Genomic DNA, 17,337 nt, shown 5'->3' on the forward strand with positions numbered 1-17,337 from the left:
GGTGCATCAGAATCTCTAAGTCACAGGACCAAGCCTGGGGAAGGTGCTCATCAAGAGTTATTTAAGAAAATAGCTAAGTTATCTTGAATGTTAACAAAAAGCATTAAAAACCATTTAATTCAGGGGATCTTAACCTGGAGTCTGTGTTTTCCTAAAGGGTCTATGGCTAACACACAGGGGTCTATGAACTTGGATGGGAAAGAAAAAAATTAGACTTTTATTTTTGGTAACCTCTGCCTGAAATGTATCCTGTCCTTTGATGATGAATGCAGACAATAAACTGTGGTATTAGCAGAATCTGTGACTTTGTCACTCAAAGAAATCAGCTATTTTCATATCAAATTATAGTTGTTATCGGTATCTCAAACTATCATTTCCACTTATCAGCACTTCAAAATTATGGTGGTTGCTAGTTCTTGCTCTTTAAGGCATAAAGAAACACATACATTGCTATCTCACAAATGTTTAAAATCTGGCTGTGTTTTCCATTTAATTGGTTTATTTTTAATCTTATCTATTTTATCTATTTTATTATTTAAAAACATCATTCTGATAAGCAGTTAATGGGTTTCAACTGGTGCAAGGTCACCCATGGCACATGTGCGCGCACACACACACACACACACACAGGCTTAGAACACTTGATCTAGTAGAACAATAATGGTCTAAGAAAAGGTCATAAATGGGGCTGAGGGAGCCATTTTATATAATTAATATGTTTGATCCCAAATGTATTTGTATGTATTTCCATATTATATAAATATGCCTACAAAATAGAATATACTCTCAAATTAAGTTTTTAAAATGGGTATTATTTGTTTCTATTATATGTTTTCTGTATTCTGCAAAATTTCCACCATGACTGTGTGTAACTTTATCAGCATTTTATTAAGGGAAAGAAAAATAAATTGAAGTAGGAGACAAACCTGGAAGCCTTCCCTCAACCCCTCTCCCTTCCTGATGTCCTCATCCTTCCTGTGTCCCCTTCCCATACCAGCCTCCCACCCACACCTGAGCAGCCAGAAAGATTAAGGCACTCCCATTCTCCTGAGGTTCTTGTTCCAGGCTCTGAAAGTAGAGAGCTCAGCCCAGACCACACACGTGTGTACACACACACACACACACACACACACACACACTCACACCTGTATGCTGGTAAACATTTAACAACTGGCTCTCTGAAGAAAGAAAAAAAGAAGGCCTGATTGTAGTGTTTGCCAATTTCCATTGTACAAACACTGCTAGCATAGCTGATTTCAAGCTGTCAATGTGACATCATTGAATGTGGAGTTGGGAAGTTGGAAATGGACGCCTGCCTTCCAAGAGATGTTTATTGTACAGCTGACCCTTGAATAACACAGGTTTAAACTGCATAGGTCCACTTCTATGAGAATTTTTTTCAATAAACACAGTACAATACTATAAATGTATTTTCCTTATGATTTTCTTAACATTTTCTTCCCTCTAGCTTACCTTGTTATAAGAATACAGTATATAATACATATAACATAAAATATGTGTTGATCAACTGTTTATGTTATTGATAAGGCCGCTGGTCAATGGTAAGATTTTAGTGGTTGGGTTTGGGGAGAGTCAAAAGTTATATGTGGATTTTTGACTGTGTGGGAGTCAGCACCCCTAACACCCACCTGTTCAGGATCAACAGTATTTCCACCATGCTTATACAATGGATGTACACTCGAGGGCATATGTAAGAGTAAAGAAGAGCATACATAAAACTAAACTGTAGTAAGATCACTAGGTAATTAGAGAGTGATAAGTTCCAAGTGCTTACTACTTTTGTTTTTGATATCATTTAATTCTAAGTTTATATGTTATATTCTAACCATAGCTATGTTTAACAAACAGCTTGCAAAACTGAAAGTTTAACAGTCAGCTCCCAGAAGCAGGTGCAAGGCAGCCCCCAGGCACTAAGAGAATCTGGGTCTCCCTGACCACTCTAGACCTTTGTGCAGGGTGACCCTGGAAAGGGAAGTGTCCTTGGGATTTGAGAAATCGTCCCCTTCTCCTGGCCTGCATCACATCTTCTGTACATGGCAGAATGTTGTCCATAGACACCATACCTCCCCCTAGTGGCTGGAGTATCTCTTGCCACATTGCCCTCCTCCAGGCTGGGGCACTCATTCTCAGAGCTCTTTCTTCTATACCTTGTCCATAAGGCCACCACCCTATCTCCCATTCTGTTCTCCCAAGACAAAAATCACCTGCCCTAAGTTTCTGCTCAGATAGCTCTTCAGGACCTGAGGTTTATGCCACATTCACATGCTCTCTGCTCTGGTCCCCTCAAGCCCATCCTCTGGCAGCCGCCCAGCTCCTCAGAGAGAGGAAGAGTGGGAGGTTGCAAGTAGAGCTGAGTGGGGGGAGCTCTAGGGGATGCCCATTGGAGCCCATAAGAGGACTCAGTTGGGAGCAGAGCATTGGGTGAATCTTCAGGAAGTTGAGGGGAACCACCAAGGGAAGGGAACCACCAAAGGAAGTGGGAAGAGGAAACACAATGGGTCACCTCATGGGCTGTGTCCGGAGAGCTGTCTTCAGGTCTTCTACAACTTGGTTCCTCATCTCTGTCTCCTCCTCATCAAAGGCGTACAGACTCTGCATCTGAGGTAGGTGGAAGGGGACAGAGGTCTTGCTGGGCTGCCTGAGCCCCAGCTCCCTGAACCCCCCACCCAGGTGTGACCCAGGAGCCACCCTCTTCTCAGAAAGGGCGGGGCCTCCAGGAATGGTTCACTGAGAGCACCAGACTCTGAGAAGAGTCAAGCTCTAGTCCTAGACTTCACTTTCCTTGTCTGTGAAATAGGGAAGATTATTGGCTTAGCATGTTTCCCAAGACTGTGTGAAATACAAATGGCTAATAGATTTTTTTTTTAATGTTTATTTATTTTGAGAGAGAGAGAGAAAGAGAGTGTGTATGTGAGAGTATCGAGGAGGAGAGAGAGAGAGAATCCCAGTCAGGCCCTATGCTGTTGACACAGAGCCCAATGTGGGGCTTGATCTCACAAACCATATCATGACCTGAGCTGAAACCAAGAGCCAGATGCTTAACTGAGCCACCCAGGTGCCCCGGTTAATAGATGCTTAAGTAGTTGAGGGACTCTAGAGTCACACAAGAGAGGGAGGGATTAGGCTAAAATCTTGGGAATAACTGGAAAGCTGCTGATCCCCAGTGAGTGGGGTGTGAAGTGCAGGGAGAGAAGTGGGAAGATCACTCTGCCCCATAGCTTTTCCACGGGGGGCCTGGGGCAGGAGAGGAGCCATTGCTCACCGCAGCCATGGAGTTGATTCGGTCGATGTAGTAGTCAGGCCAGCTGGTCGCCAGCTTGTTGGGGTCTTCCTGTTCCTGGAACAAGAAGAGAGACTTTCTAACCAACTGGCAAGACAGGCCCATGGCCTGAGATCCTGAGCTTCCTTCTCTGTCAGCAGATTCATCTTCCAGCCCCACCTAGACATGGATAACTTTGAGGAAGTTACAAAGTCTCTCCAGGCTTCCATTTCTTCCTTGGTAGAATGCAGATAATGAACACTGAATCGAGTGACCAGACAAAGATATGGGCATAAGCCACACAGGTGGTTTTCAATGAACAATATGTATCATTAAAAATACATTTTTTTCCTTGTTATATTTGTTCTCTTTTTGAATTTGATCTTTTTATTAGAATATAATTTTATGCCTTTTTAACCAAATAAAAAGCTGTGCTTCTAGTTTGTACATCTGGTTTTTCAAATTTTACTTTTCTAATAAGATCATTCTCATATTTTACGAAAGTACTGCTTTGTGACAGTTTGGAAATTTAAAAATGTGGTCTTTCTCTGAGATCGTTGGAGAAGCACAGATACAAAGCATTTGATGCAGTGCCTGGCACATGGTTGCTCAGTAAATAGCAACGTTTGAAAAAGAGAGAAAGAGGCTCCCAAGGCCCTGGGTTTGGGAGAGACTCGGGAGGGGTCAGTGTAGCTGGGAGGCAGAGCCCAGAGCAGAGGCCTGTGGCCCAGCTGTCAGGTTCCAAGGGAAAGCCTCAACTCCTCCCCAAGGATGGGCAAGAACAATAAGAGTTGAATAAATACTAATGCTGATTGAAAATCTAGCCCTTTCCTCTAGCCAGTGAATCTGCTTCTGGGCATTACACACACCTTGCTTCTTCCTGTCCCCGTCCCATTTGGACACACCCCTTGCCTGCCTTCTGCTAATTCCCTGCTTTCAAATCTGTACCAAAACTTACCTCCTCCTCCAGAACCTCACTGATAAACCACCTGTCTGCCAGCTGACCTGAACTTTATCCTGCATCCCTTGGCTATGTCTACTCAGGCTTCACAATTTTGTTTCATAAAATTCACATTATAGACCAGTGAGAAAGCTGCCTTGATTTGGTCTTTGTGACTTCACATGGCTATGTGTTAACTCGTCATGACTGAAGCCCCCAAACTGTATCTTCTGACCTTGGGGAGGGGATCACAGAAACAAAAACAAATGTACCATCAAATGAATATCTTCCTGCCTTTGCCAGCTCATCGTGTAACCCTTCCATATCCATTAAATGAGCACCTACTACATGCCAATCACTGTACTGAGCCCTTAATGTACTGAGCAAACTGTTCAGTCCCTGCCTTTCATACGTTAGTCTAGTGTCAGAGGCAGAGTGACTAATGCTCTATGGTAGAAATGTCTATAGTGGGCCATGGAAACCCAGGGTGGGTGCATATAACACAGAAGGTTCATGAAGGAGACTCTAAAAGGACAGAGTTATTAAAGATTACTGAAGGTAGGACAGGTGGGGAGGGTGTACAGGCTGAGGATGCACCACATGGCATGACAGGGTATGTGAAAGTGTGGGGGGAGATTACTTGTAATTTGGTTTGGAAAGTAGAACAAGAAGTCCTTACATTTCAGTATTTAAAAAAAAAAAATTTAGTTGTATAAGAGATCCACTTACAGGAACTCCATGGTAAATCAATTTGGAGAGTGGAAAAGCACAAGACATGATTAGCTACTCCCGAAGTTAATTTTTTCTTCCCTCTCTCCCATGACTTGAGCTTTGTTTAAGATCTTCTTTCTCACAATGAGATTCCTGGACACAGCATATAGTATTTTGCAGGTGCCTAATAAATGTGCATCATGTATACTAGACTGCATCATGTATACTAGACTGCTGTGTGCACAGCCTCCACATCTCGCCACAAGCTCTCAGACTCCAGCCAGCCTGGGTGCTACCAACACTGTAGCCACTGGCCATAACTGGCTGGGACCTCTGGGCAAGTCCACTGTCTCCCTAGGCTGTCCTTTCTTCATATGCAGAAGAAGGGACTAGCCTGAACTGTTTCTCAGCTCCTTTCAACTCTAGAATGGTGTAGCATCCAATTTTATAAGGTCACGGACCCTCAGATGGGACAAATCTGGGCAAGAAGAAAAGAGCCATCAACAAATGGACTCAGGGAACACAAAGGAGCTATGGCTCAGAACTGCCCCAGACCTGCCTGTCTTCTGGCAGGAGGGAGCAGGTCGTAGCTCCAGGTGCAGAAATAACTGGGTCCGAACTCCCAGATTCCTATAGTCTGACATCAAAGGAACAACTGCAAGTCTGAAAAATGGAAGGGTAGAAGGGAGACAGGGAAGATGGGCCTAGAAAAACAGAATGAAAGAAAAGGGCTACAATAGAAAGAGGGCAAGAGATAGAGAAAGAGATGAGCAAGAAAGACAAATGGAGAAAGACCAAGAGAGAAAAAAAGCACCACTTCTGGGAAGTAGAGAGGAGATAAGAGACAATGAAGCTGCACTGGAACTTGGCACTCCCTCCTAAGGAGCACCATAGTCAGGAGACCAAGGACATCTTTTAAAGGAGAAGAAAGCAAGGAAAGGGTGGGGAGATGGGGACTGATGTGTGACCCCGTGAGGCTGAGCCTGGGACAGGGTGGGGGGCAAAGATCCAGAAGAGGCCACCCTCACCCCAAACAGAGTCCTTACAACAAAGTGGTCCTTGAGTATGGCACAGGGCAGCACGCCCTCCTAGCAGGCACAGGAAGGGAGTGAAATTGTCATCTTTGCATCTTCCGGACCCAACGGGCACTGCCTCAAGGGTTTTTGAAAAACAGAATCCCATTTCCCTGAGTGTAAGCTCCATGAGAGCAGGGAATTTTTCATCCTGATTTATTCATGGTTGTTCTTCCAACACCTAGCATGGTGATGGGGTATAATAAATATCAGTTGAATGAGTGAGCAAGCATGGGGGAAAGAGCTGCCCTGTGCTGGGGACCCTGACGTAGCAGCGGAAGGGGTCAGACATGGCACCTTCTTCTTGCTGCAGTAGATCTGCCATTTCTTCTCTGGAGGAAGTGCAAACACAGCCTCCCGGTTTTTGTCTGTGAGATCCAATTCATCCTGCAAAGACAAGAGAGATGTCTGAGATGGTTGACATTAGAATATTCAGTGCTACAGGAAATTGCAATTCCCCCAAACCTACCCCTCAGCCTCCCATCTTCCTCCAGAGAGTATCTAAAGTATGATAGGGCATTTCTTCTGCTAGAATTGCAGCCCCAACCAACCCCCATTCTCTTGCACCCAAACCAAGGCTGGGCTGCTTCTGTTCATGCTGCCCTTACTTCCTGTCCACCCCCACTGTCTCTACAAATCCATCCTCCTCCTCCAGGCCCCTTGTTCCCTGCCCATTGCCTTTCTGCAGTGCTCTACTAGTTCCTTGCCCCAGGTTTCTGGTCTTCCTTCCTTCCCTTGTCCTTCTTAAGCTTGTCAACGTCGTAAGTCAAAGCCTGACAAAGAAAGCAGTCAGTCTAAATGTCTAGTTTTTGCCTTGATCCTGCAAGTCTCCCCTTGAAATTCTGTTTCTACTCCAGAAATTCTCTGGCTCTCCAAACCTCAGCATGGTCCCAGCACAGGCTGAGGAGGGCTGGTGAGGACAAGAAGCTGAGAAATTCTCTTGGCAATAAGAGGATGCCATGAGGGAAGCACTGATCTGCTTCCTGGGGACATGTCCCTGTCAGAGGCAGCCCCTCCACCTGCATAAGGCTGGGTGCTCTTCCAGGCTAGCCCACACTTCCTGAGGAGCAGAACTGGGTGGTTTCTGATGTCAACAAATTTAGATGATGTCATCCAATTCTATAGGTAGTCTGGAGTGACACTGTAGATTTGGCTGTGCTAGATGGCCTCTAAAAAGCTCTCTATTGAAGATCTTTCTCCTGTGATTCATGAGCTATGCCAAGGCTCATCAAAGAAACAGTTAATGGTCCATGGAGAACAGTGTGCTTTTTAACTCAATTGTGAGGTTTTTTTTAATCAAAAGCAATTCTTGCATTAAGACAATAAAGCATACATTAATAATCTTTATACTTTCAAAAATGGTAAACAGTGAAAGTAATATCTAAGAAAGTAGGAGAGTCTAAAATGTCAAAATGTCTTTTCCCTATACTTTTATTCAAAAGAGACCATTGAAGACTTTCCTTTACATAGATCAGAACTGTGAAATAAAATTATACTGTGAATCACATGTATTTTTAAAATTTCTGGTCACAGTAAAGATTAAGAAGGAATATGTGAAGTTAAATGCTAATAATATAATTCATTTGACCCAACGTATCTAAAATATAATTTCAACTTGTAATTAATAGAAAAATTATCAATGAGTTTGAAAAAAAGAACATAAAGTATCTAAGTTATCAAAATCTGGTATATATTTCACTTTTCTAGCTCCTCTCAGTTTAGACGAGCCACATTTCAAGTATGTAGCAGCCCCAAGTGACCAGTGGCTGCTATCTTGGATAGCACATGCAAATATAATTTGAAACAATACCCATTAGTTCACCGGCCTTTGGAACTAAAGACTTCTGCAGATCTAATGCTAAACAAATTTCTTCCCTAGAATCAAGATTCACAGAGTTCTGCTTAAAGTTTCTGGCACATTTCCTTTCCATGGTCAGAATTAGAAATCAAAGAAAAAGTAGAGATATGTACACCTTACATATCCCACTGTAAACTGCATTTCTTCATTTGCTTACACAGTGACTTACCCACCCCATGGACTCTGGTCTAATCTACCCAGGCTCAAGGTTGGCCTCTTCCAGCAAGCCTTTCATGGCCATTCCCAGGTAAGACCACCTCTCCCATCCTGAACTTCAGAGCAGTTACATTCAGCCTTGGATTCTAGTTATTTATGCATCTGTCTTCTCTCACCAGTGATCTCTGTCACTAAATCAATGTATATTTCTTGGCAATCTGGCTCAGCCCAGGTAGCCTATGACTGACTACAGACCATTCACTTCTTACTGAATCTCCCCTGGTTTCTGTGACGAACAATGCACTCTGTGGCAATCCCTTCTGCTTTGCTCTATGTTCGTCTTGGGCTCCCTTGAGGACTTCTTGTCTTGTCTCCCATCATCAAATGTTGAAGTCCCTCAGGGTACCATCCTGGGTCCTGGGGTTGCCTTCCTCTATGTTTCCCTAGGTGATGACTTCCCAGCCATTCCCAAGGACTGTTACTACCACAAACTCTCTCAAACAGTCCACGAGTCTCGTGAGCTCCAGATCCTGGGACTCAACTGCCTCCTGTGCCTATTTCGATGACCCTCAGTCACCTCATGCATTTATGTAGTGTCACTACATGTCAGACACTGTTCTAAGTGCTTAATGGTTACTCATTAACTTACAGCAATCCATTTTACAGATATGGAAATTGAGGCACAGAGTTCATCATCCCAGTCCCCTAAACCTGAGTTTTCTCCAGCATCTCCTGTCCTTTACAGGGCCCCAACATCCACCCAGCTCCTCATGTCAGAAACTTGGGTGTTCCCTGATTCTTACTCACTCACTCCCCAAGACCAAAAAGTGCTATTATATTTCCTCCTAAATAGCTCTTCAATCTGCCCTCTCCTCTCCATCCTCACTGGTGGCACTTTGGTCTAAGCCACCATTCTCTCTAGCTTGGATTGCATCAAAACCCTCCGAATCGGTCTGTCCATAACCCTTCTTCAACAGAGTACTCTCAATGGTCTTTTAGAAGGCCATCGTGCCTCAGCAGCTTTCTAACACCCTTAGGATTGAATCTGAAATCCTGTTATTCTCCTTTCTCATGGTGAACCCCTAAGGACCAAGCTCTTTTCTGACTGGAGACCCTCATATATACGGTTTATTCTGTTGGGGATGACCTTCTGTCATTGCTCTGCAACCCCATTTACTTCTCTAGCTATCACTCTGCTATCAGATCACAGTGGAAATGTTACGGCTTCAGGGGGACCATCGTGACACCCTGTTGAGAATGAAACTCCCTGCTAGATACGGCATGTGGGTCCATGAACATTCCCTTTCCAAACTCTCACCACACTTGCCATTACTATTCAAGCTCAGTCTTCCCATTTGGTGGAGGCAGGGACTGTGCCTGCTGGTTCATCACTAAATCCTTGGGACCTTCATAGGACCCAGCACACAGCAGGCTCTCAAGGAACATTTTTCATTTGTTTGCTCAATGCTAGTCTCAATGCTAGCTAAGACTCAATGCTAGTTTGCTTGGTTTGTTGCTGATGCTAGTCTCCTTGCAGACAAGACTTGAGTGACTCATCCTTGCTTTTGTCAAACTACTTTTTGTAAGGAGGTCTGGCTATTAAAGATGATCAATAAATACTTGCTGAATGAAAGGGCCGAAGAAATGAACACCTCTCATTCCAGCCTTCTTTCAAAACTCATGTGCTCTGTTCAGGAAAATGCCTCTGCTGTGATAATGTAAGAAATATATTTATCTTTGTTCCCAGTTCATAGCATAAAGTTCCCAAATCCCTTGGAATTTTATGAGTGATATAATTGACAGGAGCATCTTTTGTTCCTTACACAGAACTCCTAAATCCCTTGGAATTTCCTGGGTGGCAGGAGCCTCTGTTTTTCTAGTGAAGCGACTCTTGATGGGACCCTAGATACCTTCAAGGGAATGGTTACCAGGAAGATCAAACCTATAATTTTTAGCCCCACTTCTCAAACTCGGGAGAGAGAAGGGAGACTGAAGGCAAAGTTAAAAACCTCTCATACCTACATGATGAAACCACCATAAAAGCCTCCAGATGATGAGGTTCAGAGGGCCTGAAGGTTGGTGACCACATTCACATGTGGGGGGATGGTGCTCTTAAACTCCCTGTGCTCCAGACAAAAGCCTTACCATCCTTACCCTTCTGGGCCTTACCTGATGTATCCCCTCCACCATCTGCAGTTTGTTTGTATTCTTCTTAATATCCTTTATAATGAACTGGTAGTAGTAAGTGAGGTGTTTCCCTGCATTCTGTGAGCCATTCTAGCAAATTATGGAACCTGAGAAGAGCATCATGGGAACCCCCAACTTGTAGCCAAGTCCCTCAGAAGTGTGGGTAATGTGGGAATCTATTACTTCTGACTGATGTCTGGGTGGGGGGCTGTCTTGTGGATCTGAGCCCTTCATCTGTGAGATCTATGTTAACTCTGGGTAGTTAATGTCATCATGGAGTTAAGCTGTAGGACACCAGCTGGTATCCACAATGAGTTAGGGAATTGCCTGGTGTGGAAAACCCACACATTTGGTGTCAGCAGTATTCTGAGTTAAAAAAAAAAAAAGCCAAACAGATCTTAGTAGTACTAACACTGATCAGATTACAAATGTCATTCTAGGGGCGCCTGGGTGGCTTAGTCGGTTAAGCGTCCGACTTTCGCTTAGGTCATGATCTCACGGTTCGTTGTTTCAAGCCCCGCGTCGGGCTCTGTGCTGACTGCCAGCTCAGAGCCTGGAGCCTGTTTTAGTCTGTGACTCCCTCTCTCTCTGACCCTCCCCTGCTCACGCTGTCTCTCTCTCTGTCTCTCTCTCTCTCTCCTAGAAATAAATAAAACATTAAAAAAATTAAAAAAAAAAACAAAAACAAATGTCATTCTATTTCAGTAAACACTTTGTTCTTTCCCATCCATGCTCCATCCAGAGGAAAGGCATATATCAGGACAACAATGAGTTTCCTTGAATCTGAGGTGATGAAGGAACTGGATAACATTTTTTTAATAAACTGCATACTCATCTTATTGTGGCCCAGTTATTTGAAGACCTAGATTGCTTCAATCAGATATAGTTATTATCAAATCCAAATATAAATCCCATTTCAAATAACATACCATTGTTTCTCTACTGACTTGACTACTGGCCAACCATGAGAATGAATGACCACGAGAACGTGTAGCTCTATGACAGGGCTCAGGCCTGAGTCCTGGACATGGCTCCTTCATCCCTGATCTTGGAGTCTCCTTGGCTTTGTCTCACCACCCGACCTCCAAAAAAAGGAATCATGCTTCTTTCCTCTTCTGTCTCTTTGTGGTCAGAATATAAAGTTTCACATACCCACTTTGTGAGTGGTTCTCCCAAAGGTGTACTGCTCTTCAGTCAGAATGGGCACCACAGAGTCAGGAAGAGCTACCACCAGTGTGAAAGACGGAGGCTCCACCTGCCATAGGCTAGACATGGGACAGAATCACCCAGCCCTGAACCAGGTCAGAACCAGGTGCAATATAGGCATCTCTACCTCCATATTTCTAGTCAACTATCCCCTGCTTTGAGGCCCTAGTATCTGCCTACAGAATCCCACTCTGTCCCTTGTTCCTGTATCTGAGTTGAAAGGATCTCAGGGAAGTTCCAGAGAGTAGAAGAGAGAAAGGTGTCAAGTGTTCTAGTATTCTTTGAAGCTCCTCACTGCCTTATTTCACAAAAGCCTGGACCTGCTCCTTTCATGATAGCCTAACTGCTGTACCATGGGGTCTAGGATCCCTTGGAGATATGAGGCAGGCCCACTGTTGCGGGGACATAATTCATGGTATCCATACCAGGGAGTGACTTGTTTCTCCCTCACAGCTGAGGTGTCCTGGGGGGCCCACCCAACCCCAAGCAGAGTTTCATAGTTAGATATCCCAGCACATGGACCTCCACTCTCTATCTTGCTCTGTCTTCTTCAAAGTGCCTCCCATTATCAACACCCTCCCTTCCCTGTCCCCTCACTGACCACCAGCTCTGCAAAGCGGACGTTAAGTTCCTCTGGGTTCGGGATAGGACTTGAGAACTCCATGTACTGCAGAGGGTGGTTGTCCCGGAGGTTGATCTCAGGGAGGCCGCTGCCCCCAAAGCAGCACAGGAAGCCCAGGCCATGGCGGCTCCTCTTGCGGGGGGCCATGGTCATCACAGGCCAGGGGTATAGTCAGCAGACAGGTGCCCTAGGTCCTCATCGTGATCTGTGTAGGAGAACAGACAGCACAAAGTTGTCAGGTAATTGCATACAGGTGGGCAGGGACAGTGGTCACTGTGCCACCTTAACTTCTTTGCCCAACTGTTAAGAGCCCTCAACCCAATAACCAAGCCTCCTCTCCCTTCTCTCGGAGCTCCTTCTACCTGGAGGCATTTCCTCCCCATCACGGCCTCCAGTGTTTCCTGCCACAGACACTTCAGATTCTCCCTCCATGGCCCCCAGAGAACAGAGGAGGGCTGTAGTCACAGAGCATAATTCTGCCCTCTCTGTGATTGTGCAGATGGGTATCCCATTCTCTGTCCTCTGGAAGGGTCATTTTCAACAGGTCTCACTCACTCACTAGATTCATTTTAAGGTGTGCAGATTCCTGGTTTAAAGGTTTCATGAAATGGGGAGGGAAAGGTTCAAGAAGGCTGGCAGGGGAGAAAGAAAGCTAATTATATAGCATGGCTCCTGGGATAGAAGGTTTAAGAGACCTGTGAGTTTTTCTGCCCAGTCTGTTGTACCCAGGCATGTTTTAAGGAATGTGAAATATCAACAGGGCATGGGTTCATCCATCTATCCAGAAGGAGAGGTAACCTGGGGCAGTCATCAGGGTCAACCCTGAGTAAGGAAACGGGGCTGATCATTGGGATGGTGCTCAGTTGATGCTGAAGGAAATCTGGTCAGATCTGTTTTCCATACCAACCAAGAACAGAGGACACCACTTTGGCCAGAAATCCAAACTTATGAACACCCAACAGCAGAGTGGTCTTTGTAACAGAAAGGGTCAGGTCTTTACCTTGCCACTGGGAGAGCCTGGTTCAATGGCACCCCAGCTTGAGGAGAAACACTGGCCCTAGTCACTGATGCCATATAGCTTCCAGATAGATTAAGCCCAACTAGCTGCACATAGGTTTCCCAAAAGGGTTAAAAGCACCCTTGACCATTAGTGGTTCCTCAACACACTTTCAGATGACATGGGTGGATTCAGTAGAGCTTACCCACCACACTGCTGCCCAGTCATGTTCTCATCAGGTATTGGTATATCTTAATTTTTTTTAATATAAAAAGGAGTCTGCCTTTTTCCTATTGTTATTACAGGTCTGGGGGCAGGATTTGCTTATAAAATATACATAACACAAAATTTATCATTTTAACCATTTTTATGTGTACAGTTCAATGATATTAAATGCATTCATTCACATTGTTATGCCACCATCTTTACCATCCATCTCCAGACATTTTTTATCTTGAAAACCATAAAGTTTGTACCCCATGAACTTCTCATTTCTCTTTCCCCCAAGCCCCTGGTGACCACCACTTTACTTTCTGTCTCTATCAATGTCATTACTCTTAAGCAGCAGTATGAGTAGAACCAGAGGAGTAGAATCACAGAATTTGCCCTTTTGTGACTGGCTTATTTCACTTAGAATTAGGACTTCAAAGTACATACATGCTATAGCATGTATCAGAATTTCTTTTCTTTTTAAGGCTGAATAGTATTCCTCTGTATGTATATACATTTTGTTTATCCATTTACCTGTCAATGGACACGTGGGTTGCTTCCCTCTTTGAGTTATTATGAATAATGCCACTGTGAACATGAGTACAAGGATTTGTTTATGTCCCTGCTTTCAGTGCTTTGGGGTACATACCCACAAAAGGTCAAGATATTTTTGAGTCCTGACTTTAAGCTGTCTTCCTCAATTTGCTCATCAACAAAATGATCAGAATATCCTCATGGTCTTTACCCATACCATTGCTAAAAATGTTGACCACAACAAAGATGTAGTCAGACCCAGGTGACATAGCTACATCATCTGGGAATGCTGAAGAACTAGTCATCAACACTCTCAGAGGACAGTCCTTCAACCAGCTCAGAATCCATGAACCCTTGCTCTTATCTAGCCCTCTTTTCTATAAAGACAGCATATGAGATTTTTCCTAAGGCCTTGTAGAACTTGAGATATGCCAAATCAAAGGCATTCCTTAGAATTAAGCTCTAGAACCTTATCAGAAAAAGATAAATGTGTCATAACTTGTTCCTAGTGAGCCCAAGGTAAATTCTGGAGAACATTGCTTGAATTTCTAAACCCTAATAATCTAGCTAGTAACAGCCTAATCTGATCAGGCCTCTTATGTAAATCATGATGTATTTTAATTGTGATTCTAGAACTTTTCATATGCTCTATTTTATCTTTCTCTATAAACTTTGTTACAGGCTTTTTAACAGACCCAGGAGAGTCTCAAATAACACACTGAAGTCACCTTGTATTATTGGTTATCTTTTCTGTGTTTACATATTGCTCTCCATAGCTATAATGAAGACTCCTTGAGGGCAGGGACCACACTTCCTGCCTTTTGATAACCCCCCATTTCTATAGCTAATAGAATGCCTTGCACTTGGTGGTGCTCAATAAATATTCCTTGGTCAATTGGGAAGTGACCTGTCCTCATAGAAAAGAGAGGACTTCATCAATACCTAAGAAATATAAATTGAAATCTCTAGCTCCCAGCAGTTGATAAGCAATCAAGAACCTTTATAGGAAATAAGGAAACAGTCCTGAGGTTAGGAATAGGGGAATAAGCCAGTGGGCTAACTCAGCAATCCTAGTACATGGTGGCAAAGACCCAAAATAAGCTGGCATCTGAGAAAAAATAAAAGAGGAAAGGAGGCTTTGTGCTTTATCAAGGGACTTGACAGACAGCACCCAAGAGTGGGTAAAACCAAGCCCTGATCTCTATCAAGCTTAGTAAAGCACCAATTCTGCAGGCAGATTGGGGTCGACCACCCTGGTGTTCACCTGCCCATTACCAAGTTTGAGATAATGCTGCAGAATACAGACCAGGTCCCCTTTGTTTCATTAGCCTCCAATATGCAGCTGCAGGTGGTGGAAAGGCTCTTCTTTCAGGGCACAAAGCATGAGAAAGACACTCCCAGAGCCCACAATGAGGCTGAGTCGATGGCATGATGGGGTTTAAGGGAGGGATGGGCTGATGTGTAGGAAGACCTGTGAACTCGCTTCATGCCTTCACCTCCTCAACTCTTCACTCCTCAGTCTCCCTCTTTGTCTGTCTTTGCTCTTCAGCTCCTGAGCCAGACTTTCCTAGAAACCATCAGGAGTAGGGGCAGGATTGGCATACAGCTGGCCACCCTGTTACAGTCTCACACCAGCTGTTTACAGTCATGGCTGCTCTAATTGGTCGGTGCCACACCATTCTTGTCATGATGTATATTTTAACGGCTTCCCTGAGCAAGGAGAGTGAGGTGGCATCCTCTCAGGAGGATGGGAAATGGAGACACTGACCTTCCAAACAGGAAGTACTGTCCCCACTGAGAAGGGCGTGAGCACCCGGGGAGTCCTGCATATTTTCCCTTTTAAGGGGCAGCCTGTTTGACAGCCCCCCACTATGCTGATGCTCCTTAGGATTCTCTCCTCCTAATGACCCCCTTTTAAGTCTGTTAGGGCCCCACTTGAACATCCAAGACTAAAACCACAGGCTCTCAGCTGGAATGCATGTAACTTTTCAGCACAGATCAGAAAATTGAGGTCAAAGAGGAAATGTCTCAGGTTGCCTGGGTGGCTTGGTGGGCTAAGCATCCCACTTTGGCTCAGGTCATGATCTTGTGATTCGTGAGTTCGAGCCCCATGTTGGGCTCTGAGCTGACAGCTTGAAGCCTGGAGCCTGCTTTGAATTCTGGGTCTCCCTCTCTCTCTACCTCTTCCCCACTCACACTCTATCTCTCTCTCTCAAAAGTAAATAAACATTAAAGAATTTAAAAAAAAAAAAAAAAAGAGGATATGTCTTATCTGAGATCACACATCTAGGGATAGAGCTAGGATTGAAACCCAAGACACCAGGCTGGTCAGGCTGAAGTCTACAAGAGCTCATCTTCCCACGTCAGTGGCCACTTTCCCCATCTTGCCCCATCTCCCCTATAACTTCTCTCCATCAGAGAAGACCAATATCTGCAGCTTCACTTAGAAATAGCTCCAGTCCTGAAGATGTCTTTGCCAGAAGAGAGTTTCAGAGATTCTGAAGGCTTCTGTCTGCTCCTCCATGAGGAGTGCTTCCACCTCCCACTGCCCCCATTTCTTGCCCACCCCACTCTAAGGCCTCCTTCACCCCAGCAATCTTCCAAGTGACATGCCTGGGATTTGACTCTTGGCTCTGCCTTCCCAGCTGGGTCACCCTAAGCATGTTTCATAAGGTCTTAATCTCTCAGAGCTCAGGTTCTGTGACACCAAGATAATCACAGCACCTTCCTTAATGGGTTTTGGTAAAGAGAATGCAGTGACGTAGATAGATGCCTGGACCACACTGGGCACTCTCTAAAGAAGGCCGGCACTGCTACTGTGGCTTCATTATCATTATTGCCAGCAGACAACACTTGCCCCACCCAGAACCTGCAACCACAAGCCCTATTCAGCCACAGTTGGGACCACCAGGGCCTGGCATTGTAGGAATCTGCTTAGCCTGATTTAAGAACCTACCTGGCTTTGCCTTTGGCCACTAGGAAATCTGGACAAGAGGAGCTGGGATTTTCTGGCTGTATGGGCTGATATCTTCCATCTCTAGCTAGAAGGGAAAACTCTCATCCCTGAGCCTGGGCAGGGACTGGAAAGGTAAAGGGGGCCAAAGTGTTCTTTTCTGCAAGATCACTGCAAAAAGAGCAATGGAGCTGCCCACCTCAGAGGACAACTGAAGAGCAATATGGAAAAAAGAGAAATAAGAACAGCCAAACCCAGTGTACTTGAACTCTGGCAGAGGGATTTAACCTGCCCTACCACTACCAATCTTTCTCTCCATGGAAATCCGCCCAACACCAACCTCCTCACCCTTCACATCCTGTCTACACCTTCCTCTTCTCCCTGTGGGATCAAGGTCTTCCAAGGCCTCTGGGTCCCTAAACAGACTGACCAGCCTAAAACAGCAAACCATCAGGGCATGATGAATTAGCTCTTCTGAAAGGGCTGTAAGCCACCCACCCCCCACCCCCCATCGTGGGTCTCTTCCAGCTGTCTACCTCCTGGCTCCCATCCTCTGACTCCTCCTTATTGTCATATCCATTCACATCATGGAGAAAACATACCTAACTCA

At 44.7% G+C, this 17,337-nt stretch overlaps 1 protein-coding gene across 1 annotated transcript in view; it reads right to left on the reverse strand.

The window, feature by feature from the left end:
* DAAM2 (dishevelled associated activator of morphogenesis 2) overlaps window positions 1–17,337 on the reverse strand; it is a 121,172-nt gene that overhangs the window by 44,754 nt on the left and 59,081 nt on the right. The window contains exons 2-5 of the mRNA XM_077765012.1: window positions 12,013–12,238; window positions 6,302–6,391; window positions 3,284–3,358; window positions 2,525–2,619 (exon numbers count right to left, since the gene is read on the reverse strand). Of these exons, the coding sequence (XP_077621138.1) occupies window positions 2,525–2,619; window positions 3,284–3,358; window positions 6,302–6,391; window positions 12,013–12,186 (434 nt within the window). The 5' untranslated portion in view covers window positions 12,187–12,238. The remainder of the gene's footprint in view (window positions 1–2,524; window positions 2,620–3,283; window positions 3,359–6,301; window positions 6,392–12,012; window positions 12,239–17,337) is intronic.

Source organism: Crocuta crocuta, unplaced genomic scaffold (assembly GCF_008692635.1).
Source record: "Crocuta crocuta isolate KB4526 unplaced genomic scaffold, BGI_CrCroc_1.0 scaffold44, whole genome shotgun sequence".
NCBI classification, from domain to species: domain Eukaryota; kingdom Metazoa; phylum Chordata; class Mammalia; order Carnivora; family Hyaenidae; genus Crocuta; species Crocuta crocuta.